The following is a 26,946-nucleotide window of genomic DNA, read 5'->3' as shown; positions in this document are numbered from 1 at the left end:
ATGGCTTCCGTTTCTTAGTGGTTGATCATGATTGGTTGCAATGGAAAAGTTCCAGTGATGGTAAATATTTTAAGTCATTCTGTAGCCATTTATTTTTTATTGTCCTACCATTAATAAAGAGAAATGTTAAATCTAATCTTAATCTTATTTAAGTCATGCTTTGTTGTACGGAAAATGTTTGGAGTTGAGCCAAACAAGTACTTAAGAAAATTGTGCTAAGTACGATTGGGAGCATGCGAAGTAAAATCTTGGTTTCTTCCACTTGGGTCACTGTACAAAGCCTCCAGCGTCCTGGAGTCGATGATGCTGATGCACCCCAAGAGGGCTCATCATGAACTGCTGCTCGATCCAAGAATCTAAGGATTTGTTGATATATTCACGTTAGGGTTAGTTCACAAATAACTTTTTATTAATTTTTAAAAAACGAAACCTTGTACCTAAACTGACTGGTTCTCTGAATAATCTCATTTGGCACCACCACTGTTCCTTTGTCATAAATCTCATGTAGTTCATCTCCCTTCCTTGGTATTGGAAGGTGTCGGTTGCGGATGGCTGCAACAATTACCTTGAAACAGGAATATGGAGGCCATGATTCTTGAACTCGCCTCATTTTTGTTGGATCATAAACTTGATCCATTATGGGAGCCTAAACCCAAACCCAAACTAAATTGATGTCATTACTTACATCATTTAATTAAAGATGTCATTGCTTACATCATTTAATTAATGATGTCATTGCTTACATCAATTTAGTTAGGTGAGAGTTAGATATTTGTTGAATTTGTAATGGTTTAAATTAGTTTATTTGTGTGGTGTAGGATTGTTCTTGAGTAGTATAAATACCCCTTCCCATTTTAGTTTTAAGCATCAAGAAAAATTAAGAGCTTCTAAGTGAGTGAAGAAGCAAAGTCTTATAAGAGTGAGTTGTAGTTCTTGTTTTTGAGTGAGAGTACTCTTGTAATATTTGTTTGAGTTTCAATAAAAGTTGTTTGTGTGAGTGTTTTATTTCCAACAAAGTGGCATCAGAGAGAGTTGGAAAGATCGAAGATCTCGACGAGAGGAATACGACGTCGCCAGAATTTTCTCAATCTGAGTTCTGACGCACTGCCACGCACCGCCGGAAGACTGCTGCCAGAAAATCGAGTTGACTCACCGAGTTGAACCGAGTCAGCCGAGTTGGAGCCCTTGACCGAGTTGTCCAAGTCCCTCCAAAGTTTTTTTTCATCGTTCCGGATTCATCCGTGCAATCGGATTTTACAAAATCTCATTATATTGAGAGATATGGCAAATGGTATGGCACCATTCCAAGTTCCGACACTCAACAACAACAACTACGACAATTGGAGTATCAAAATGAAGGCACTTCTTGGATCACAAGATGTGTGGGATATCATAGAGAAAGGCTATAACGAGCCTGCGGATGATGATGCTTTTGCTACTCTTACACCAGATCAAAAGACAACTTTGAAGGATTCAAGAAAGAGAGACAAGAAGGCTCTCTACCTCATCTATTAAGCATTAGATGATGATGGTTTTGAAAAGATTTCAAGTGCAAGCTCTAGCAAGGAAGCGTGGGAGAAGCTGCAAACCTCTTACAAAGGATCCGAGCAAGTGAAGAAGGTTCGTCTCCAAACATTAAGAGGTGAATTCGAATCCTTAAACATGAAAGCATCTGAGTCTATTTCAGATTATTTCTCAAGAGTAGTAGCTGTTTCTAATCAATTAAAAAGAAATGGTGAAAAGTTAGACGATGTGAGGATAATAGAGAAGATACTCCGTTCGTTGGATCCCAAATTTGAGCACATCGTCGTGACGATTGAAGAAACTAAAGACTTGGAAGAAATGAAGATCGAACAGATCCAAGGATCATTGCAAGCATACGAAGAGAAGCATAAAAAGAAGCATGAGTTTACTGAGCAACTCCTCAAGCTGCAACTCAAGGATATGCAAGAGAGCCAACGCAATGATAGAAACCAACGTGGCCAAGGCAGAGGTAGAGGCCATGGACGAGGTGGAAGTCGAGGTCGTGGACGAGGCTGGAATTACAACAATAACAATTCCAACAATAACTATGAGAAAGGAGAAAGCTCAACACGAGGCCGTGGAAGAATTAATCCAAACTCAAAGTACGACAAATCTCAAATTCGATGTTATAATTGTCAAAAATTTGGGTATTATGCTTCAGAATGTAGAGCTCCCAACAACAAAATTGAGGAGAAGGCCAATTACGTGGAGGAAAAGACAGATGGCAAAGAAACTCTTCTTCTAGCACGAAAGGAAACTGATGGTGGCCAAGCAAATTCCTGGTATCTTGACAGTGGTGCAAGCAATCACATGTGTGGAAGGAAAGACATGTTTGTGGAGCTAGACGAGTCAGTAAGTGGAAATGTTTCGTTTGGAGATGATTCCACAATAGCAGTGAAAGGGAGAGGTAACATTCTTATCCGTTTGAAAGATGGGAGACATCAATTTATTTCAAATGTCTACTATGTGCCCAATATGAAAAGTAACATTTTAAGTTTAGGGCAACTGGTAGAGAAAGGTTATGATATTCATATAAATAATTATAATCTTTCTATAAAAGATGATAAGAATAACTTCATTGCTAAAGTGCCGATGTCAAAGAATAGAATGTTCTTGATCAACATACAAAATGATGTTGCAAAGTGCCTGAAAGCTTGCTACAAAGATGCATCATGGCTTTGGCATCTTCGATTTGGGCATCTCAATTTTGGAGGTCTAGAGCTATTATCTAAGAAGGAGATGGTGAAAGGACTACCTCACATCAACCATCCTGACCAGCTCTGTGAAGGGTGTCTAGTCGGGAAACAATTCAGGAAAAGCTTTCCAAAGGAGTCAGAGACAAGAGCTAAGAAGTCACTTGAGCTCATCCATACCGATGTGTGTGGACCGATCAAGCCAAGCTCTCTCGGTAACAATAACTATTTTCTTCTCTTCATTGATGATTTTTCAAGAAAAACCTGGGTATATTCTTGAAACAGAAGTCAGAAGTTTTTGAAGTCTTCAAGAAGTTCAAAGCAGCAGTGGAGAGAGAAAGCGGTAGAAAGATCAAAGCCATGAGATCCGATCGAGGTGGAGAATTTACTTCCAGGGAGTTTCAAGAGTTCTGTGAATCAAATGGAATTCGTCGACCAATGACAGTTCCTAGATCCCCCCAGCAAAATGGTGTGGCAGAAAGAAAGAATAGAACAATCCTCGATATGGCACGAAGCATGCTCAAAAGCAAGAAACTACCCAAAGAATTTTGGGCGGAAGCAGTATCGTGTGCAGTCTACTTGTCAAATCGATCTCCAACAAGAAGTGTATGGGGAAAGACACCGCAAGAGGCATGGAGTGGAAGAAAGCCTGGCATTTCCCACTTGAGAACCTTTGGAAGTATAGCCCATGTTCACGTACCAGACGAGAGAAGAACGAAGCTTGATGATAAAAGCGAGAGTTTTATCTTCATCGGCTATGATGCTAATTCGAAGGGCTACAAGTTGTACAATCCAGACAATAAGAAGTTTGTGATTAGTCGAGATGTGGTCTTCAACGAAGAAGGAGAATGGGATTTTAACTCTCATACAGATGACTTCAATTTCTTTCCTCAGTTTGAAGAAGATGAGCAGACAATGAGGGAGCAAATAGATGAATCTCAACAAGAGCTTGCAACTCCACCCACTTCACCAACATCAACCACTCAAGGAGACTCATCACCTTCATCATCGTCAAGTGGGAGTCAAAGTGAAAGAGTTGTGCAACGCACAAGAAGCCTTAGAGATCTCTATGAGGTAACTGAACGACAAGATAATCTTACATTATTTTGTCTGTTTGCCGATTGTGAACCAGTGAGCTTTCAAGAAGCGGTACAAGAAAAGAAATGGAGAGATGCGATGGACGAAGAAATCAAGGCCATCGAAAAGAATGACACATGGGAACTTACCTCACTTCCCAAGGGACATAAGGCGATAGGTGTCAAATGGGTGTACAAAACAAAGCAAAATGCCAAAGGAGAGATTGAAAGGCACAAGGCGAGGCTAGTTGCTAAAGGCTATAGTCAAAAGGCTGGAATTGACTATGATGAGGTATTTGCTCCTGTTGCTCGATTGGAGACTATCAGACTAATCATTTCTTTGGCAGCTCAAAACAAGTGGAAGATACAACAGATGGATGTAAAGTCCGCCTTCCTAAATGGAGTTCTTGAAGAGGAACTTTACATTCAGCAACCATCAGGCTATGAAGTCAAAGGGCATGAAGACAAGGTGTTGAAGTTGAAGAAGGCTCTTTACGGGCTAAAACAAGCACCAAGGGCATGGAATAGCCGAATCGACAAGTACTTCCAAGAGAATGGTTTCAACAAATGTCCCTACGAGCATGCTCTATATATCAAGATCAAAGATGAAGATATTTGATCGTGTGCCTCTACGTGGACGATTTGATCTTCACTGGAAGCAACCCAAGCATGTTTAATGAATTCAAGGATGTGATGATGAAAGAATTCGAGATGACAGACATGGGGCTCATGGCGTACTACCTTGGCATTGAAGTTAAGCAACAAAATGATGGAATTTTCATTTCACAGGAAAGCTATGCAAATGAGATACTGAAGAAGTTCAAGATGGAGAACTGTAAGCCAATAAGCACACCGGCAGAATACGGGATCAAGATGACCAAACATGAAGAAGGCGAAAGTGTAGATCCAACATTCTTCAAAGTTTGGTAGGAAGTCTACGCTATCTAACTTGCACGAGACCCGATATTCTTCACGCAGTTGGATTGGTTAGTCGCTACATGGAATCCCCAACAACCACCCATTTTAAAGCTGCAAAGAGAATTCTTCGCTATCTGAAAGGTACAATTGACTTTGGCTTGTTCTATTCAGTTTCTAATGATTACAAGCTTGTTGGATATAGCGAAAGTGATTGGGGTGGAGACATAGATAATCGAAGGAGCACTACTGGATTCGTATTTTTCATGGGAGATATTGCATTCACATGGATGTCAAAGTCACATGTCCACAAGCGGAATATTGCTGCTACCTCATGTGTTTGTCATGCAATTTGGCTTAGAAATCTATTGAAGGAGATTGGTTTGATACAAGAAGAGCCTACCAAGGTTTGTGTCGACAACAAGTCAGCCATTGCCTTAGCGAAGAATCCAGTATTCCATGATCGAAGCAAGCACATTGATATTCGCTACCACTATATAAGGGAGTGTGTTGCAAGAAAAGATGTGGAAGTTGAATATGTGAGGTCACAAGATCAAGTTGCTGATATTTTTACCAAGCCACTGACCAGCGAAGACTTCTTAAGATTAAGGAACCTACTAGGGGTCACGAGATCAAGTTTAAGGGAGGGTGTTGGATCATAAACTTGATCCATTATGGGAGCCTAAACCCAAACCCAAACTAAATTGATGTCATTACTTACATCATTTAATTAAAGATGTCATTGCTTACATCATTTAATTAATGATGTCATTGCTTACATCAATTTAGTTAGGTGAGAGTTAGATATTTGTTGAATTTGTAATGGTTTAAATTAGTTTATTTGTGTGGTGTAGGATTGTTCTTGAGTAGTATAAATACCCCTTCCCATTTTAGTTTTAAGCATTAAGAAAAATTAAGAGCTTCTAAGTGAGTGAAGAAGCAAAGTCTTATAAGAGTGAGTTGTAGTTCTTGTTTTTGAGTGAGAGTACTCTTGTAATATTTGTTTGAGTTTCAATAAAAGTTGTTTGTGTGAGTGTTTTATTTCCAACAATTTTCACATGAAAATGAAAAATAAAAATTGTACCGAAAGACTTACCTGTAGGATTCGAATAACGGGGCTTCCTTCGGGCAAATTCTCCCTATAAAATAGCTTGCCAATGCAGAGAAACACGATTTCAAGCAAGGCTAATAAAGTACAGGCTCCAAATGCCCAATCCCAACCCTTGTTAGAACTAACCCTCGCTACAAAAGTGACACCAGCTAAAGATCCAACTGTCATGCTAAACATGAACCAGTTGAAAAAGCTTGAAAGTTGAATTGACTCTTTAGGGTCCTTGCTGTCGAACTGGTCAGCTCCCAACAATGGCAAAGCCGCCTTAATTCCACCGGTTCCAAGCGCCACCAGGTATAGACCAGTGTAAAGAATTGCTGCTTCGCCGGTATTCGCAGCCTCGCATTGCTTTGAATTATCCTCGCAAGGAGTTGGCCTCAGTTGATCGAAGTGTGCTTGTACTGTCAGCAGGACATTTCCCTTCAAATTTGTAAGCATCAGATCAAGTCTCGTTTGATCAGATGATTTTAATTATCTAATCAAGGTGAACTGCTATCTATTTTTTTCTAAACAAACCATGGCTTTATTAGTTCGTTACTGATTATACATACATCCAAGTCACTCTAATTTCGTTACAGATAGATCACTTCTGTTAAAAAAGTTAAAATTTAGTCACTCAATTAAAATATTATTACAAAGAAGATATTTTGTCAATAAAAGTGAAACAAATATTCATTTTATCTAATATAATATTAGTTTTAGTCCCTGAAACTAACATATTTCTATCAAATTGGTTCTAATTTAAAACAATTCAATTCAATAAATTTAATATTTTATATTTAACAAATTCATTTATTTAATCTTTTTGTGATATTATCAAACCATACGAATCTATCGGATTAAATACGCAGTTTTATAATTGCAATCTACCATAAAGTAAAAGCAAACTGCTATTGAACTATTATTATACCATGAATGTAACATAAAACTAGTATAACATTTTTGTGAGAAGACAAACAACCTAGGATAACATTTCAAATTAGGACTAAATTAATAGAATGCATAAAATTTGAAGACAAAAATTATTATTATATCATGTCACATCATTATTTTGTCAAGTATTTAACATAATGGCTTGTTTGTAATAATATTTTAAGGTCTTTAGCAACTGCATTTGATACATAATTTTAGTTAGTTTTTGGAACTTTAGACCATGATGGATGATAAATAACAATCTTACATCATATGAAAGAAATAAATTTGGATGGATAGTAAACACTGCAACATGTAAGGAAGCCCAATATTTTAAGTTCAATATCAAGTGTTTAATGAATCGATGATCTGATTTGTTGGTATTGTTTTGTTGTTTGAGAAAACAGAAAGAAAAAAAAGGGGGGGATAATTTTATATATTTTTAAATATTAATGGACTGATTCCTCCAATAGTCCAATTTTCATGTATGAAACTAATGATGATGAATAACGCACCAGCAATTCCAGGAATCCAAAGAGGACACGGTTGGTGAGTCTTGTCAAAAATGTATCGGCAAAGACTCCTCCTAAGAGTGCAAGAGTGAACGTTGCTCCCATGAAGTTTGTAAGCGTGTTAATTTGCAGATTTGGTCAAGCCAAAGTTCATATACCCTATAAAAATAGGTCACCAGGCTCACTGCATTTGCGGTAAACGCCATGCTCTCCAGCCCTTCCGTCGCTGCATGTATATATATATATATATGAATCAGGCAATTAAGATCACCACATAACCAATTCATTTCAGCAAGGGTTTAGGGTTAATTACCATAGACGAAAAGTGCAGCTTTAGTGCCTCCTACCCTTTTGTCTTGCTTTAGTAATAGTGCCTGTTTGCAGTCAAACTATCATTCTACAATTTTAATTCAATAAAAAATGTTACAATTACCCCCTTTCTCAAGATCGTATTCTCTTTCTCTCTCGTATAATTATATCTATAAAGTGTGTGTTATTATCGGTTAAGAAAAAATATGAAGAAATATTATCTTACAATCATTCATACTATTCAGAAAATATTTATAAAAAAAATGAGTATAAACATCTATAAATTTAATAGGAATAGTAAACAGTTTAGTAGAACTTAATGAGATAATCAAAAGGGAAAGAGCATCTACTTGTACGTAGGAAAATATATATTAATAGTTTTACGTCTGATTGTGGCCTTCTCCCAAAGTGATATAGATGTTTATACTCGTTTTTTGAAGTTCTATTAATATATATTTTCCTGCCTCAAACGCTTCGTTGGAGAATTAGACATAAATGAATAGTACTCGTATCATCGTCTCAGCATGTGCGCTCGCCTGCTCTGCTGGCATCGATTCTACCACTTCCTTGGAAAAATGCCGATGCTGAAAACCCCTAGATCTAAGGATTGACATATTTAATAACCTATCCATTTTAGACTACCCATTTTCGTGGAGATCACAATTCTTTTAGAGAATAAAAATAGTTTTATAATGATAAGATAAGAAGATGGTAAGTAGATGAGGGGCTTACGTGTAGACAGTTCATTTTTCTTGTGTTTTATTCAGTTTTTCAAAATGTTTAGTGCTTTTATTTGGAAAACATTGTGATTCTAAGCTGTTAACATCTCAAGTTGCTTTCCCTTGGCAGCTTCGCTACCATGATTTTCTTCTTGGTTAATGACTTGGACCTTCTTATACCTATACCAAGAAGCACAAGCCAAGTAGACACCGAAATTAAGCACGCTCACCGCTGCCAATAGCCAGTAAAAATAGTTGAGCTTGTCTCGGTTCAAATTGTTATTAGCCAGCCATCCACCACTCACCTTGTTCACCACCTCTACCACCACCGTGCTCAAGAAGTAACCAAAAGCCAATGAGCACCATGAAATGGCCGTGCCCAACGACTTCATCCCTGCCGAGCTCTCGGCATAGAAGAATTCCAGCAGCCCAACGAATGTGAACATATCAGCCAACCCAAATATAGCATATTGGTATCCAAGCCAAAACACACTCATTGGCAGAGGCCGAAGAGAATCCACCATGTCGTGTTTGCGCGCCACCGATTTACGTCGTGTTTCTACAATTCCAGCTACCGCCATGGATATGGCCGACAGAACCAACCCAACCCCGATTCTTTGAAGATAGCGAATTCCGGTTGGGATTCCTGTTATTTTCCGAGCAACTGGGACAAAAATGCGGTCATATATGGGGATAAAAATGAACATGAACACTAGAGGGATAACCGGGATGGAGGGACCAGGCATCTTAAAACTAAGGATATGAGTATCCATGGTTGTGCTTTGTTGGACGGTGAAAGTCTGGAGTTGAGCTAAACAAGTATTCATGAAAACGGTGCTGAGAATAATTGGAAGCATCCTAATTATGATCTTTGTTTCTTCAACTTGTGATACTGTACAAAGTCTCCAGGGTCCAGGACTTATTGATGTAGATGCATCGCCAGAGGTCTGCCCAATTGCTGCTCTGTCTAGAAACCTGTAGACATGGTAAATGTAAGCAAAATTCACAACTTACTATCAACAAAATACACTAAGATCATTGTAAATGGTTACCTGAATTGATCAGTTCTGGGGAGAATTTCATTGTGCACCCCTGCTTCTTTGTTACGAACTTCATGTAATTCATCCACCACCTCGGGTTGTGGAAGCTTCCGGTTTCGGATTGCCACCACAAATACCTAATAAAGCCGAAGAAAATTTAGTAAGTTATTGGTTCTTTTATGAAGCACATTTACATAGTTTATGATACTAATTACCTGTATAATACGAAGGAGAGGGCTCCCTTTGGGGACATTGTTACGGTACAAGGACTTGCCCATGCTTACAAACACGATGGAAACCAAGACAGCCAACGTGGATGCACTAAAAGCCCAGTCCCAACCCTGATTTGTGCTTATCCAGACGATTAAAGTCACACCAATTATGGCTCCAACAGTGAGACTGAGCAAGAACCAGTTGAAAAAGCTTGACAATTGAGCTGATTCTTTAGGATCCCTTTCATCGAATTGGTCGGCCCCCAATGATGGCAAAGCTGCCTTAACCCCACTAGTACCAAATGCAACGAGGTATAGACCGGTAAAAAGGATGGCAGCCTGGCTGCTGTCGGCGGCCTCGCATTGAATTGCTCGGCTTATTGCAAGACCTTGGCATGGGGGTGGTCGTAGTTGGTGGAAATGAGCTTGTACTGTTAAGACCGCGTATCCCTGCAAAGCAAACCATGCATGTTTTATCAAAACTTGTCTTAGTTGCTAATTCAACTTTATTTGTTGCTTTTCACCTATTAACTTGATTTTTTTTGTTTCTCACAATCGCACGAATTTGGTACGTAGACCATGGATTACAAATGATTATGAAATATTGAAAATGGTTTGATCAAACCATAATAGACATTTGCAGCCCTCGATTTAGATTAGTCGGTTAATAGATCGAATACCGATGATTTACAATGAAAAACTAGTGATTGTTTGTACTTTATTAATTTAGTCAATGATATATATGATCCTTTTTATTCTTTGTAACACTGTTAGGCAACTAACTTTTTTTATTTATGCATGAGTTGAGACACAGACAAGGAACAAAAATAAATACTTAATTTGATGATAAACATCGTTTCGAGTGGTGGATATGATATTCATTTTATACTAGCTTGGTCATGCTGGAGCGTGTGACGAGAGCAAAACATGTCTTGAAGCAATCTATTCCGTATGTTTAAATCACAGCCGCTCTTTGTAGTAGAATATGCAGGCAGTTGAGGAAATGGGTAAATGGTTATGTAGATATAGGATCATAAACTTACCAGCAATTCTATGCAGCCAAACAAGACACAAGTCTTGAACCTTGACAAATATGTGTCAGAGATGAACCCTCCGAAGAGTGCTACCAAAAATGAAGTCCCCATGAAATTGGTAAGGGTGGTTGCTGATTTGGTTAGGCTAAAGTTCATGTACCCATAAAAGTAGGTTACCAGGCTGACGGCATTTGAGATGAATGCCATATTCTCCAGTCCTTCCATGGCTGCCACAATGAATACAAAACAAATAGGAACCAAAGACAAGCAAACTTTTAAAGCAAGGAAGGGACTGAGAGACATAAAACAAGATTGAATTGTTACCGTAGACAAAAAGCGTAGCCCTGGTTCCTCCGAGTTTCTTTTCTTGCTTGGCTTGGCCGTTGAAATCCCTGAAAATGCCCTGTAAAACAACATACAGGAGACTAATTATCCTGAATAAAGCAAATGAAAAACATTTAAGCAAAGATAATTGGCCAGACCAAGTTACCATTTTTGCTGAACAAAGATTGTGAAGAGAAGGCTACTTCTTAATGATGGTTTAGTTTGGGTATATATAGAGGAAGATGATATGAAGCTAAAGTCTCACAAGACTTAAAAAAGAATGAAGGGATCATATGGCTTTTACATATTCTGAGCATCATGGGATTTCATTGTCAGCTCTGGAAACGAATCAGGAAGGTACAAGACATTTTGGAGTTCTCTGCAACTTTGGGTCTCTTAAAAATTCAGGCCATTACGTATGCATGCATGTTGGCTTTAATAAATTGCCTGGCGTTTCGTGGCTCAATAAAATAAAACAGGGGTCATAGTCATACTGTTTCACCAAACAAGATTCCTATAATTCCAGGGAAATTCAAAGCATTTGCATCATGCAATGAGGTTTTAAATAGAAAATGTCCCTATTTCAAGCAGAACTCAAGGAACGACGATGATCAATTTTATCTGTGATGGCCTGCAAATGCTTTAGGCATTCACGTCATTGTATACTGTTCTTTGTGTTGCCAATGCCAGGACAGATGTTTCCCAAACATTGGTTTCAAACAGTGAATATAAAAATGCTAAGAGACTTTGAAGTCACACATATGTCTGCATTAATTATTATGATTATGCTCAGCACGATGACTACGACGATACTATAGCAACCAACATTCATTTCTTTCCAAGACATTTGCACTTGGCATACACCTCTTTAGGGAAACATGTTTTAGGTTGACGATTGCACTCGAAACAACTCGATCCGAACTCGTCCAATTACCACGTCTAACCACCATTGTCCCTTCGATGGAAAAAGGAAACAATTCCATAAAACTACCGGCCGGCCAACCTCTAGACCGAATTAATTTCCAGTCAAATAAAGCAAGTCAACTTTGAATGGTCATTAATTCTGAGAATGGCATCCCTTAACAGTAAAAATCATCAGCAAGCCATGTTCCTGTCAATGAGCGACCATGTTGTCGATAAAACAATGTAGAGACATGACATTAGACATTAGTGGTGTACTCCGAAAGTGATGCGTGAAACAAGTGTGGGTTAAAAGCGACAAAAACATAGGTTTTTATCGACAACCGATTCCTCAGGGAACTCATATACGACGTCCACAACAGTTAATGTTTGACATCGTTTTATATTAAAAATGGTTTTTTTGTTTGCAAGTTGCCTTGTCATCTTCAGTAATCTCAAGTAAACCACCACCACCACCATCATAACAATAACAATAAGTAATAATGCAGGCAGGGCCGCTGAACCCAATAAGTCCACTTAAAAAATATGAACAACAAAACCCATAAAACTAAAGCATGATGTTAGAGTAAATGTTAAAATAACAAACCGTTTATGGTAATATTAAAATTTGTCAGAACTGTCTTACGAGAGCGAGATGTGCTTTTGAATAGAACGTTAAGAGTGATGTTTGTTTCAGAATACTTTTGACTGTTCTGAAATATATTTGATATTTGTCCTTAAAAGGATTTTATTTTCATGAGGAACACGTTGAGTGTAGGGCCTTAAATGAGATAGACATATCGTGAGCTACTCGAGACCGACTCGGTCAAAGTTCGATAAATGCTCGACTCGAGTTCTTAACGAGCCGAAACGAGCTACTTGATACTCGACTCGAAAAACTCGCAAGAAACTCGAAAATATAATATATTAACATCTATGCGTTGATTTTTTAAAAAATGCAGATAAAATTTTCATGTATTTAAGGTTTAGGTCCGAGTTTGAGTTTTAGCTTCAATCGAGTTAAGTTTAAGATTTTTTTCATTTTGAGCTTTTTTGAACTTTAACGAGCTTCAATTCATTGTTTCATGTTCGAGTCGAACTTGAAAATTTTAAACTCGTGAATTTTCGAGTCGAATCAAGCTTAGTAATACTCGAACTCTACTCCACTTGTTTACAACCCTATTAAAGAACGTGCGTGTCACTGTGTGAGGTTTAGAGTGTGTAACTAATTCAAGTGGTATCACATTTACTCATAAAAAGTTCATCTATATACAAGGATACGAGTTCAAACCTTATGTCTTGTGCTTTAACACTCGAATGTTCCCTAACAATAATGTTAAACATTTTTCAAAACTCAAACAAAATTTTGATAAATTTTATATTTAATCATAATCTTATTTAGAAGAGAAATAAATAGAGACTCTAAGAGAAGAAAGATAAATGATCTTAGTAGGTAGGGGAGTGCAAATCCAGGTACCCAATTTTTGGGTACTCAAAGTACTGGGTATCAAGATATTCGGATAATTAATTTCTCGGTCCGTGTCCCGACCCGTATGATATCAGGTACCCAGATTTTTTGGGTACCTATATTTCGGGCACTCGAATACCCAATTTTTTTATTTTATTTTCAAATTATTAATTAAAAAAGCACACACAATAATTTAAATGTTCGAAACTTCGAATTACATAGTCCAACATCCAAACATAAAATTTAAAAGTTTGAAATACAAAATCTAATAATCCATAATATAAATAAAACATAAAAATTCATAGCTAAATATATAATATTATTTTATATATAAAAAATCCCTAACTGGGTATTCGGGTGACCGGGTACCTGGAAAAATTTAATTTTTTACCCGGCCCGATCCGGCAGGTAATTTTTTAAAAAAATTATCCAATTTTTAGGTTCAGGTCGATGGGTCGACCGGATCAAGTATTTTTGCACACTCCTATTAGTAGATCTAAAACCCATTACCTAAAGGGACAGAAGAGAACAAAGATAATTCAACCGGCCAAATAAGCTTATTCACTCGTAAATGAATTTTAAATAACCCTAAATATAATATTTTAATTATATGATAAGGATTGAAGAGATACTCAACTAAACTATAGATTTGTCCGTCAAGTCAACGTGCTTGTTTCTTTACCAAGAAACTTGGAAAAAAATGGATTTGAGCCCGATGGGCCTTTAAATTCAAAATGGTCAAAGTCAACTGTTTCGCTTAATTCCTAAGCAAATCAAGTACGCGGGCCCAATGAGAGTTATCAAAAGGGTCTTAAGATCCAGTGAAAAAGTCAAAAGTCAACACTCTTTGCTTAATTCCTAAGCCAGTTTTTGGGTAGGGGTGTAAACGAGCCGAGTCGAGCTCGACTCAAAAACTCGCGAGCTTAAAATTTTCAAGCTCGACTCGAACTCGAAATCCGAAACTGAAGCTCGTGAGCAGCTCGAAAAGGCTCGAAATGAAAAAAAATTATTAAACTTAACTCGATTGAAGCCTCAAACTCAAACTCGAACATGAACCTTAAATACAAGAAATCTTATTGTATTTTTTTTTATAAAAAAATCAATACATAAATATTAATATTATTAATAATTTATTTCTAAAAAAATAAAATCTTAATATATTATATTTTCGAGCTGCTCACGAGCTTTTCGAGTCGAATATCGAGTAGCTCGTTTCGGCTCGTTAAGAACTCGAGTCGAGCTCGAGCTCGAGTCGAGTCCATTCGATCCAAGTATTTATCGAGCTTTGATCGAGTCAATCTCGAGTAGCTCGCGATCTGTCTCGTCTCATTTACAGCCCTAGTTCTGGATATCGTCATATCTCCACCTAACTAAAAAAATGTGGTGTACCAACATCTTAAAGATAATATTGCACATTTGTATCATGTCTGTAACCCCTTAAACGACGTCGTTTACGAATAATTCTAACATTTCTTACAAATGGAATGTATACACAATATTTATTTTATTATTATTATATTATAATATATCTAATATTTATATAAATTATTTATTTATTTATTTATTTATTTATTTATTTATATAACTCTTTACATGTTCATCTTGTTATTTGATATGTAATATCATGTTTTACTTTATCTATTTAGGAGTATTGAGATTATGGGTTCATTTTCCCATAGCAAAATGAAAATTTTGCATTATATATAATAATTTATATGATTTTTCAAGCCCTGTAATTTTTATAAGAAAATACTTTTAAAGAAATAATTTCTGTAAAAATAAATTAATCTCTATCTGCCCACTAAACATTCAAAAAATCTCGAATCATCTTATTTCGATTGGGTACTATAAAGGCAAGGAAGACCTTTCAAACCCAGTTTAAGATTCAAATTTCTGACATTCCATAATGAATGTAGTGTCGCATCCTACCAGATTAATGAGATGTTGACACTAAATTATTATTTTTAAAATGATTTTCTACACAATCTATAATCTAATAAGAATTTAAGAATATTTAAATTTAAATTTTTTAGTTTAATTAATAATAAATTAATATTTTAAATCGAAATATTCATTTTTAAAATATGTTTTTAATAAACTTTTATCAAGTATACAAATTATTTCCTGGGTTTAAATTAAAAAAACACTCATAAATTTTATAAATATGAAGGCTTGCAAACAGTTTATAATAAATTTTAATGTTTTGAATTTCATTTTAAAACATAAAATTCTATTAGATATTTTAGGGTCATATCCGTTCCAACCTCACTTCTAAACGGTTTCTAATTTATTCCTCCTTTAAATCACCGTCCTTGTTGGTCCTTTGAATCGCTCGAATCAATCAAAGCAAAAGCCTATTCTCTTCATCTTCAAGTTTTGTTTACAGCTTCACATTCCGGCGATGGATCTCCGTCAATCGATCAGAAATCAAACCGACGTCGCTTTCAACCTGACCAAGAACGTTCTCCAAGCTGAAGCCAAGGGCTCGAACCTGGTGTTCTCGCCGCTGTCGATCCACGTTGTGCTTAGCATGATCGCAGCTGGCAGTAAGGCTTCCACCCTCGACCAGCTCCTCTCTTTCCTCAAGTCAGAATCCAGTGACCAACTCAACTCCTTCTCCTCCGAGCTCGTTTCCGTTGTCTCAGCCGACGGAAGCCCCGCAGGTGGGCCCCGCTTGTCATTTGCCAACGGTGTTTGGCTCGACAAGTCGCTCCCTCTCAGGTCTTCTTTCAAACAGGTTGTGGATAATGTGTACAAGGCTGCTTCTAATCTAGTCGATTTCCAAAACAAGGTAATTTATTTCCTTTTATATTATACTTGCTTATTGAATGAATAGAAATGGTGTCGGAATGAGTAAGTTGGAATATTGATAGCTATGTTGGCTTTCTGGCATCAATAGAGTAGTTATATTCACATATAATGTATTTATGTTAATAATGTGTCAGATTATGGTCATTTTTCCTTTGTTACCATCAAACATTTAGTAACAGCAAGCTTCAATGAAACTGCAATTTAATCAGAGTATGAAATTGAGAAATTCCCCCTAGCAGTATGTTTTAGCAGATGGTGAAGACTAAAGAAATGGTGAACTTACTCGGAACATATTCACCTGAGCTAGCGACTTCACATGTAGCAGCTATTTAAAAAGACATCTAACAACTATCCAATGCACTTTTTGTGCAAAAATTACAATCACCATAGCTGATGAGAAGTTAAGATCAAACATGGCCTTCCTTGAGTTTTGTACTTAGATCTTTGGCCAAATTTACTGCAAGATTTGGAGCATATGTCACCATCTATTTTACCTCCAATTTATCTTCCTTAGCTCTATGACTTTTGGAAGCAAGTGGGTTCTCCGTTGATCATAAGCACTCTTGCACATTTCCAGGGGATACAAATCTAGGGCTACTTTAATGCATGATGGTTTGTTTCCTACTTGATGTTGCCTCGTTCAACTGAAACTTGATAAACTAATGATAATCAAGTACAAGCTAAATATCGGAAGAAAGTGTATGAATATTTCCAGTACCATTAGACAATAACACATGAATGATATCTTTATACTTTATGTATTATATTCACATCACCTGCTTGCCATTTTTGTTTTAATTTTCATGTTGTTGGTCTATTTGTTTGAAGGCTGTTCAAGTGGCTGGTGAAGTGAATTCGTGGGCTGAGAAGGAGACTAGTGGTCTTATTAAAGAAGTTCTTCCTCCAGGATCAGTTGATGCTTCAACAAGGTTTATATTTGCTAATGCACTCTATTTCAAAGGAGCTTGGAATGAAGCATTCGATGCATCAAAAACAAAAGACTATGACTTCCAACTTGTAAATGGCAACTCCGTTAAGGTGCCTTTTATGACTAGCAAAAAGAAGCAAATTGTTAGTGCCTATGACGGTTTCAAAGTCCTAGGGATTCCATAAACAAGGTGAAGATAAGCGTCGTTTCTCCATGTATTTCTTCTCCAGATGCAAAAGACGGTCTGCCAGCTTTAGTAGATAAAGTGAGTTCTGGATCTGGCTTCTTAGAACACCACCTTCCTTCTCAACCAGCTGAAGTGGGTGAATTCAGGATCCCAAGATTCAAGATTTCATTTGGACTCGAAGCTTCTGAAGTTCTGAAAAGATTAGGGCTTGAATTGCCTTTCTCCGGTAAAGGAGGTTTGTCGGAGATGGTTGATTCGCCGGAGGGTCAGAACCTGTATGTTTCAAGCATATTCCACAAGTCTTTTATAGAAGTTAACGAAGAAGGGACAGAAGCTGCTGCTGCTACTCGGCTGTCATAAACTCAAGTCTCTGTTTATTCCAGATCCAATAGACTTTGTGGCTGACCATCCGTTCCTTTTCCTGGTCAGGGAAGATGTGACTGGAGTTGTCCTCTTCATTGGGAATGTCCTTAATCCTCTTGAAAACTAATAAATCAGACATGTTACTGGAATGGTGTGTGTTTTGACCAATGTAAAATTATGCTTTGTTGTTGCCTTTATTTTTGTAATTTTTCTTAGTTGTTCAACCTATGTTTGACTACTTCACTACTATATGTAATAAATCACATGGGAAACAAATAACGTCTCTTGGTTTTTGACATGTTGAGTTCTGAAAAGATTGAGGTAACCCATTAAATAGCTTGGAACGTGTGATTATTGAGTGAGAATAAAACTGAGTTTAATGGCATTCCTTTTCATGTTGTGCAAGAAAGTAAACAATGGAATTAATTTTAGGGTAAACTATGTATATGGTTTTGGTTTGACTGACTTTGGTTACTAATTTAAAAATTAAGGGAGAATGGTCTTTAGCGTTATTCATTTGTTCGATTTTAGTCATTTTACATTATTGATCTATTCGATTTTAGTCCCTCAATTGTTAACCCTGTTTAATTTTAATCTCTCAATCGTTAACTCTCGTTCAATTTTAATCCCTTCAACCATGTTAGGGAACTAAACAAAAAGGGACTTAAGCAAAAGGAGTTAACGAAAACTAATAGATGACTCTAAAATCGAACGAATCGATAACGTTAAAAGTCATTTTCTCTTAATTTTTAATTTAGTGACTAAAGTCGTTCAGATCCTAAACATAGAATACTACCCACGTACTTTATCCTTAATTTTATGAGAGATAAAGTAGACTTACTCCAAAGTTAAAAGGCTGGTTTCAGTGGGTTGGGATCCTGCTATTTGATTCCATATCAATGGATTATAAAGCTTTTGATTGATGACATTTAACCATTATTTTTTTAATAAAAACAAAGAACATTTAACTTACGATTTTGTTGTAAAAACAGGTTAATTAGCTTAGGAAATCAATAAATAATAAAATAAATATAAAATGTAACGAGATTTGATAATGTATTTATGTCATTGAGGGTGATGAGCGATTATCCTCTTTTTTATTAGTAATAATCTAAAATTAAAAAAAATAAATGTCCCTTTTTTTATATGTATGAGATAAAGGGAGGTAAGATAGTAGATTACCTCCAACACCAGGTTAAGAGTAGATTTTGAAAAAGATCTCCGAATTATGAAATACCCTCCGTGAAACTCGATCCCATGACCTCAAGATTAAAAACCTTATACTTTAACAAATTCGTTTCGCTCACTGTGCTCTAACATCTATCCTCTAACTAGTTTACGAGATATATCTAACAGATTTGCATTGGATTAGATTAGGTTAAAGTAGATTAGACGTAGCCGCCTTTAACAATTTCAAGGTTTTCGTGTTTCAATGAAAAATTGTAGAAAATGAGCAGAACTTGAACAAAGTTGATTTATTTAATCATTTTTATGCTTTCCCATTTGCTTATTATATTATATTTTATTTTGCGTCGGTGATTCATTGTCACTGAACGAGGAAGATAACAGAACACAATACTTACTTGGAACTTACTTCCATGCTTTTATTATTACTTTTAGGAATCTGAAAAATCAATTACATACTCCGTTTCAAGTGGAAAAGATTGAAAATCAAACAGGGAGAAGATGGGTGAATCAGAGAACCACCATCACCACGCACCGCCACCGCAAGCGGCAGCACCACCGAATCTTGCCCTTTCAAGGGGACCTACTTGGACACACCTGCTGAGCAACTCCATCAGCTTCAATACTGCATCAACTCCAATCCTTCTTGGCGTCAGTTTCGCTCCCTTCTGTGATCAAATATTTACCCTTTAGTTTGATTAGAAAGCTGACTAAAGCTGAAAATTTTGTGTTACACTTGATTCCTTTTTAGTTGTTGTAGTTAATGTTTTCATTTCGCTTCAATGCTTGTATTGTTCTTGTTGAAGTTAAAAGATAAAAGGGATCTGCCTAGGATTCTTCTTTTATAAAAGTGCTTTGTTAATAGTTTTGAATTTTCCCCCCTTTTGATATGGGTTTTCGTTAGATTCTTTAAGAACTGGACGACTATGTATCTTTTGTTCTGATTCTCTTTGTTTTCATCTGCTCATATTATTTTGTACCTTTTAATACCCTTTTCACCTTATTTAGGATGAATATGTAGTTTGCATTTAGTCGCTGAATAATTGGCCAGGGTAACCACTTTTGATTTCATGAAAGTGAAGCCTTTTTTAGGATGCAATCTGGAATACTTAGCATCTAATCTCAGAGAATCAACTTGTTTAACAGCTCAAGCTCTTTTACTGGCTTTCCAACACTACATCGTGAATCTCGGAACTACGGTCTTAATTGCAAGTAATATCGTGCCTCGGATGGGTGGGGATCATGTATGTTTCGTGGCCAGCTTTGATAGTCTCAGCATAATAATTTCTTTTTTATGAATATGATGCTTTCTTAAATCTCAATTTTGAATCCCCTGTTTTCATGTACAGGGTGAAAGCCCGAGTTATTCAAGTGTTGCTGTTTATGTCTGGCATTAATACTCTGCTTCAAACGCTTGTTGGCTCAAGGCTTCCCACAGTGATGGGTGCATCTTTTGCATACACCTTACCATTGCTTTCGATCATCAATGATTACAATGATGAAGCCTTTGCAACTCCGCATGATGTATGTAAACTTTAGTAAGATATAAGCAAAAGTAATGGAAAGGAACTTGTGCATTATAGTCTTTTGTGCTGTAATTAAGTCGGGTTATTCTTAAATCAATAGGTAAATATAATATAAAATTTGTTTTTAGGTTTTATAGGTTATAGATTTATATACTAAGGTTATGGATATTGTGAATGGTCCTGACTCCTGACTTGAGCACAGTAACTGATGAAGCAAATGAATGCTTCTTGATTTCACGCCTGCTATGCAGGAGACATTCTTTTGCCTCTCCGACTTGAACTTAATTATGTTTTCTCTAGTTTCCTTACGAGAAATGGTTCGAGTTTGTGTGTACTATTTTTCCCAATCTGATTATATCTCAGTCACCTCCCAAATCACAATGCTATTTTATAGGTTATAAGATACGTCATTCTTGGTGTTCAGGGGTAGTATATATCTGGTGTACATTCTCAATAGATTTTCTCATTGTTTTCTTCCTATTATCTCTTTCACATTCTTAGCTTATGACCATTATTGCTTAATGATTATGATCCGGGTGCTTGCTTGCAGCGGTTTATTCATAGTATGAGAACCATTCAAGGATCAATGATAGTTTCTTCCTTTGTCAACATCATCCTTGGGTATGGCCGGGCATGGGGGGAGCTGACAAGGTAATGGTGAATGCTGTTTGACTATCAGTTTATACAACCTATTTTATTTTTGTCTTACAACTGGTTACCTGCTTCTTAATTATGTTTGAGATCTTTTGATCAGCAAACATTAAGTTTTGGCTGCTAATTTTGTACACATTTTCTCTTCATCCTCCATTTCTCTAGATTATTTAGTCCCATAGTCGTGGTGCCAGTGGTTTGTCTCGTTGGTCTTGGTCTGTTTGCAAGAGGCTTCCCATTGGTAATTCTCTCCGAGTGCTTTTGTGTTTGATCAATAATGATAATATGCTGATTTAATCTGCTCCTTAATGCAATTAAATCATGATACAGCTAGGTAACTGTGTGGAAATTGGCCTGCCTATGCTCATTCTACTGGTTATTTCCCAACAGGTATATAAGCTATACTGAGTGCAGCGTCTTATGCTGACATGATTCTTTATTAACTTGACAAGGACTAATTGTTTGCTACAGTACCTGAAGCGCATCCATTCAAGAGCCCATCTAATACTTGAGAGGTTTGCTTTGCTTTTCTGCATTGGAATTATATGGACTTTTGCTGCTATCCTCACTGGGTCGGGTGCTTACAACAATGTTAAGACTGCCACTAAACAAAGTTGCCGCACAGATCGATCATACCTGATGTCTTCTGCTCCTTGGTATGCCCCTGATGTGCTGCCCTGCGTGTTGTATTCTCTCTTTTTGTGACTCATTATTTTATGTCACTGCTTCCAGGATCAAAATCCCATACCATTTCAGTGGGGTACGCCAATATTCAGGGCTAGTCATGTGTTTGGGATGATAGGTGCTGCACTTGTTTCATCTGCTGAGGTTTAGTCACAATCTTGAATGACTTCAAATCTATTTGGTATTTTTATTTTGTAAGGCTGCACTTATTTTATTTTTCTGCTGAGGTTCAGTAACTTATCTTTCTATGACTTTCAATGCAGTCAACCGGAACATTTTTTGCAGCAGCTCGGCTTTCTGGTGCCACTGCCCCTCCAGCACATGTACTCAGCAGAAGTATTGGCTTACAGGTCATTTCCTAGATTCTTGTGAATTGGTTTCTGAAACTTATTCGTCCGTGATTTCCCTAAAAATAATAAAACTACAGTCCTGAACCACATTATAAGATTTTGTCATTGGGGAAAGCTTAGTCATCTTGCTTCTAAATGCCAGGGCATTGGTATGCTGCTTGAAGGGCTTTTCGGTTCTCTTGTTGGTACTACTGCATCCGTGTACGGTAGTCTTGTTTTTAAAAAGAAGTTCCATTCTATATAGAGTAGTCATGAACCGTAAAATCCATAATAGATAGCACTATACTTTATAAACTTGTTTCAGCGTCTGATCAAATTGATGTTGCAGTGAGAATGTTGGCCTTCTTGGGCTTACGCATATAGGAAGCAGAAGGGTTGTGCAAATTTCAACTGCTTTCATGATATTTTTCTCCCATATTTGGTTTGTTTTTTTTTTGTACTTTCTCATTGAAAATTTACCCTATATTATCATGCTCAATTGTTCTATTTGATTATGTTACCTTGCATTCTTTCAGGGAAATTTGGTGCATTTTTTGCCTCCATTCCATTGCCAATATTTGCTGCCATATACTGCATTTTATTGGGCATTGTTGGTGAGTGACTTTGTACTCTGTAGTCGTGATAGTTTCTGTTTCCGATATCCTATTCTTCCTATAACCGGGAGTTTTTGTCCCTCTCTTCCATCGTGATGCAGCTTCTTCTGGGATCACATTCATACAGTTTGCAAACATAATTCCATGAGAAACATCTTGTTTTGGGTGTCTCTCTGTTCCTCGGGCTGTCAATTCCTCAATATCCCTTGGTGTGCTATTGTTGCCTCGAGCATTCTTTGCGAACTCGTCACGGCATCCTCATGCTTGGACACCGATGATGCTCTTGAGCCCCTCGGACTCTCCTCTTGTTTCCCACCATGGCTCACCTGGCCTTTGCGTGCGGAAACTCCTCTTCTCTTGTGCCTCATTTCAATTATCATTTAAATTGAACGAACAGTAAGTAAACAGAACTTACCCGGTTTCACACCTTCCACCAAAACACGGTTGAAACGATCGTTGCTTGCCCACAACGACTCGCTCTGATACCACTTGTCACGCCCCCAGAACTTCGACGCCTCACACCGTCGGAATATCAGAGTCAAGGTCTGACGGGTCGTGCGGCCTTAGACGCTTTAGACGCTCCTCGGTCTTCCCGGCGACTAAGTAAGCCTTACCCAAGCTAAGTGAGTGTGCAAACTCCAAAGGTTGGAACCAAGCCCTCAAGGCTTCGGATTGCGGAAGCTTTAGAATGTCGACAAGGCCGGACTATCGTGTGGAAGTGCTAACGAGTGCCTACTCCTGGCCACCGAGATAGGCAACAAGAACAAAGAACTAAGAACTCAGAAAGAATAGAGCAAATGCCTCAGAGCTTTATTACTCTCTCACAAAGAGAAGAATGAAATTGGGTGCTTCCAAATGAGGAGGAGAGCTCTCTATTTATAGGGAGCTCCCTCTCAATCGATGGCTAAGATCGTTTACATGAAGGGCTAGGATTGATTCCCACCTAACCCAATCCCTTAAATCAAGGAAATCCCACCTAACATTATCCTTCTAGAATCCTCCAAGGAACGGACCAGATCTGATGGTTCTGGGCAAGCCCAATAGTCTGTATAATTCTCTTACAGATATCTGCTCACATGTCTCGGTTCGAATCCATGAGCCTCGACAACACTGCCCCCCATCGCCCTCGTCGCTCCTCTCGGACGCCTCGGAATAGATCCTTCACGGACTTGTTAAGCATTCTCCAAGAATTGGCTAAGTCTGGGTGGTCCGGTAAGCCCGATCTCAGTATTGAACCTCTTGGTCGGACGCTTACACCAATGTCTCGGACCCAAGTTTCTAGCCCGTGACATATGCATCAGTTGTTACTTTCAGCCATCAAGCCAGTCCAGACTGTACCATTTCTCTGCAACTTGAACATAAAGGTCTGGCATGGCCTTCTCCAGGTATCTCCACTGCCAAGAAACTTCATCGTCGCATATAACTCGCCGCAGCGACTTCAAGTTTGATAAGGCGGTTTGTGTTGGTAGTCTCATAATCTGTGAGCATTCCCTCATGTCTATCTTTTCCAGGCTTCCTAATTTACCGATTTCCCTAGGTAGACACCTCAAGTTAACGCACTGTGAAATATCAAGGTATTTTAACCCATTAAGCTCGCCAATGCTGGGGGAGCATCTTTAGCTCCGGACAAGCGTACAACCTAAGTATCTGTAGTTTCTTGAGCATACCCAAATTGGAAGGCATTTCTCATATTCGATGGCAGTTGGTTATGCTCAAGCTCTGGAGTGAATTCACCTCACAAATGCTCCCTGGCAAGTTAATTAATCATCGCAATGATCCATTATGAGTTCCGATAAATGAGGGAAGATCAGGGCAGGTCCACTGATGAATTAAAGCTGTTATTAACCTTGCAAAGAACCATAGATAGTTTCTGCAAGTTCTTCAGGGGAACAGTGGGGTTGGTCAATTGAGGAACCCATACTTTTTCAAGCCATAGGCTCCTCAAATTTGCCAGGTTGGTGAAGACTGAAAAATTATGAAGTATCGCCTCTGTTGTACCATAGTTGATGACAATGAGTGCCCTAAGCTTGGGCATGTCATCTATGAAAGGAGGCAAGAAGTATTCATGGAGGAAAAATTCAGTACGAGTACTTCAGCCTTGGGAACTCCATGCGAAACCAGTCCATTTCCCTCATTTCTCCTGTCAAGTGATTAAATTTCAAATTAACGAGCAAAAACACAGTAGGACAACATGTTTTCCAATAGAAATACCATGCAAGCTATGGTTTAGGTGAAGGTAATTAGGCAATCTTATTTAATGCAAAGCAACAGAGACTAGTCTATCATGATACCTGTATGAACTGAAACTATCTGAGCATTGAACGGTTGATCTGTGTTTCTTTCCCATTCTCTCGGGAGTTCTGCATCTCTTCTGGCATAAGCACTGCTTCCGCTCATTCACTTCCCCACGATTGCTTAGATGAAGAGCAAGGTCTCTCAGCACATCGTGTTGAGTAACACAGATGTCATAAAACTACTGTATGAATCCCCAACCCTGCACAATTCATTCAGAAAACAAAAATCAGGTACATCGACTACTAACTAAAACCAACCCAAGTTATTGCTTCAGAAACAAAGAAATTTCAAGCAACATACCGTGCGTCTTTCACCAAAGTGAGAAGGTTCTTATCGGCAAGCTCAACAAGAATGGCAAAAGCTTCCTCTCATCAATGTCATGTATCTCAACCCACATATTAATGAGAACATCGAGGGGAATTTTCTTATCTTCTGGAAATGATCCCAAATCCAAGAAACATTCCTTAACCTTCTTGTTCAAGTATTCCACGCTTATTGCCATCCGCTCCAGCAGCTTGTTTTCATGGGACTCGCATATCGGTTCTCCTCGCAATAACCTTTTCTTAGCACTAGCCCAATACATTTCAGGTTGGTCTCGCAGCGAAGCTCCGATTACTTTAAGTGCCAGAGGAAGTCCTTTACATTCATTACAATCTATCAAATCCAGAATTTAACAACCATTAGCAAAGAAAAAAAAAAGATCAACGAAATAAAGAACATTAATTAATCCTTGAAGTTAATTGGTTACCTGCTTGACCAAAGTCTCATTGGCGGTAGGGGGGATGAATGTTTGCCCGAAAGCAGAGTGACAAAACAGGGACATTGATTCATCTTCCCTCAACAACTCTACTTTATAAACTTCATTGACATTTGCTGGGAACTTAAATCTTGAAACGACCAGAGTTTTATATGTAGGGATCCTAAATATAAGTTGTTCAAGCACGGAAAGGGACCAGACATCGTCCAAAACACCAGAGTTCGCGGTCCACTTCCCCACTCACACTGTAACTTCCCTTGTGGAACAAACATGTTACTGGTGTAACCCATGGCCTCGTTTCCTGTAAGAAATCCCCATATTCTTGCCCTTAACTGTTGCACATCCGGTGATTGTGATACAGTTAAAAACAAAATTCTGTCGTTGAAGTGACCTTAAAAAAATGAAAACAGAGGCAATTAGTTCTACCATAATCGGCCATTATCAACAGAAAAAAGTCGACAAACCTTATTTGATCAATTACTTACATCAAGGAAAAAACTTACTTCGAACTTGATTATTACAAATTCATTGGCCAACGTAGTTTTCCCTGATCCTCCGATACCCCAAATTCCAGCAACGTTTAAATCATCTCTTCCAATTATCATCTTTTCACCTTACTTTTCCCTAAATCCAAGCCGACTCCACCGATAATTCCCAAACTAGCCTCCTCTTCAACTTCCATTCTCTTAACCGCTTCTTCGACCCCCGCTCCGATCTTCATCGAATTGAGCCTCTGCTCCAACCGACCTTCCAACCGGTCGAACCGCTCCATCGTTTCGAACCGCATGTGGTGAACGTCGGCCAACAAGTGAGCCTGCATCGGCCCGCTAACGACCTCGAAACCTGTTCTCTAACTTCTCCATCTTCCTGGCCAGCTGGAGGTTCTTGTAGACGTTCCAACGGCCGGAGGCCAGGACCTTGCGGGCCAATTCGAGGCCGCCACGCAGAGTCTCGGAGAAACGGTCGAGCTGAGATTGACGGATGGCGGAGAGCTCGACGCCGGAGTACTTGATTTCATTGACGATGGGAAGGAGTTCTTCGATGCTTGTGATGAGATTGTCCGCACTGGATTTGCAGAGGCAGGACTTGCGTGAGATGGCGAATAATTGTTTAGAAGTTCCGCCGCTATTTCTCCAGCGAAAAAGTCGTTAAACGCCATCGACGTTACTTGGATCAACTTCTAACCAGCGAGAAGCTGTTCGTGAGTATCCTAAGTGGCGGGCGCCAATTTAACTGCTCCAATCGTCGCTCCTCTGCTGACTTTCGCGCTTTTCTCTATGATCGATCTCTTTAGAGATGGGAGTTTATAGTAATAAAAGAAACAAAAGGAATCTCTTTAAAGGAAAATGCAAAACCCTTTTATTTAT

At 38.1% G+C, this 26,946-nt stretch overlaps 1 protein-coding gene and 4 pseudogenes across 1 annotated transcript; 2 read left to right on the top strand and 3 right to left on the bottom strand.

Annotated features, from left to right (window-relative positions):
* Positions 1-148: 148 nt before the first annotated feature.
* Positions 149-7,590, bottom strand: LOC120212935 (annotated as a pseudogene).
* Positions 7,591-8,340: 750 nt separating this feature from the next.
* On the bottom strand, positions 8,341-11,225 carry LOC120212841 (protein NRT1/ PTR FAMILY 4.5-like). The gene is made up of 6 exons (XM_039211028.1): positions 11,048-11,225; positions 10,882-10,960; positions 10,567-10,784; positions 9,527-9,973; positions 9,324-9,448; positions 8,341-9,246 (listed from the first exon to the last, which is right to left on the bottom strand). Exons 1-6 carry the CDS (start codon positions 11,048-11,050, stop codon positions 8,364-8,366), a joined length of 1,755 nt encoding a protein of 584 aa, XP_039066959.1. The 5' UTR covers positions 11,051-11,225; the 3' UTR covers positions 8,341-8,363.
* Positions 11,226-15,510: 4,285 nt separating this feature from the next.
* On the top strand, positions 15,511-17,834 carry LOC120212842 (annotated as a pseudogene).
* Positions 16,624-26,842, bottom strand: LOC120212843 (annotated as a pseudogene).
* Positions 19,222-22,805, top strand: LOC120212945 (annotated as a pseudogene).
* Positions 26,843-26,946: the final 104 nt, after the last annotated feature.

This window comes from Hibiscus syriacus, unplaced genomic scaffold (assembly GCF_006381635.1).
Source record: "Hibiscus syriacus cultivar Baekdansim isolate YM2019G1 unplaced genomic scaffold, ASM638163v2 tig00110017_pilon, whole genome shotgun sequence".
Classification (NCBI taxonomy): domain Eukaryota; kingdom Viridiplantae; phylum Streptophyta; class Magnoliopsida; order Malvales; family Malvaceae; genus Hibiscus; species Hibiscus syriacus.
This window is presented reverse-complemented; position numbering and strand designations above follow the sequence as displayed.

What these genes read in the sequence shown, in the direction of transcription:
- LOC120212841 (XM_039211028.1), bottom strand. An exon ending in GGCTACGCTTTTTGTCTACG is followed by an intron (nt 10,785 to 10,881) that starts GTAACAATTCAA and finishes TCATTGTGGCAG; the next exon opens with CCATGGAAGGACTGGAGAAT. An exon ending in CCCAGAACTGATCAATTCAG is followed by an intron (nt 9,247 to 9,323) that starts GTAACCATTTAC and finishes CCATGTCTACAG; the next exon opens with GTTTCTAGACAGAGCAGCAA.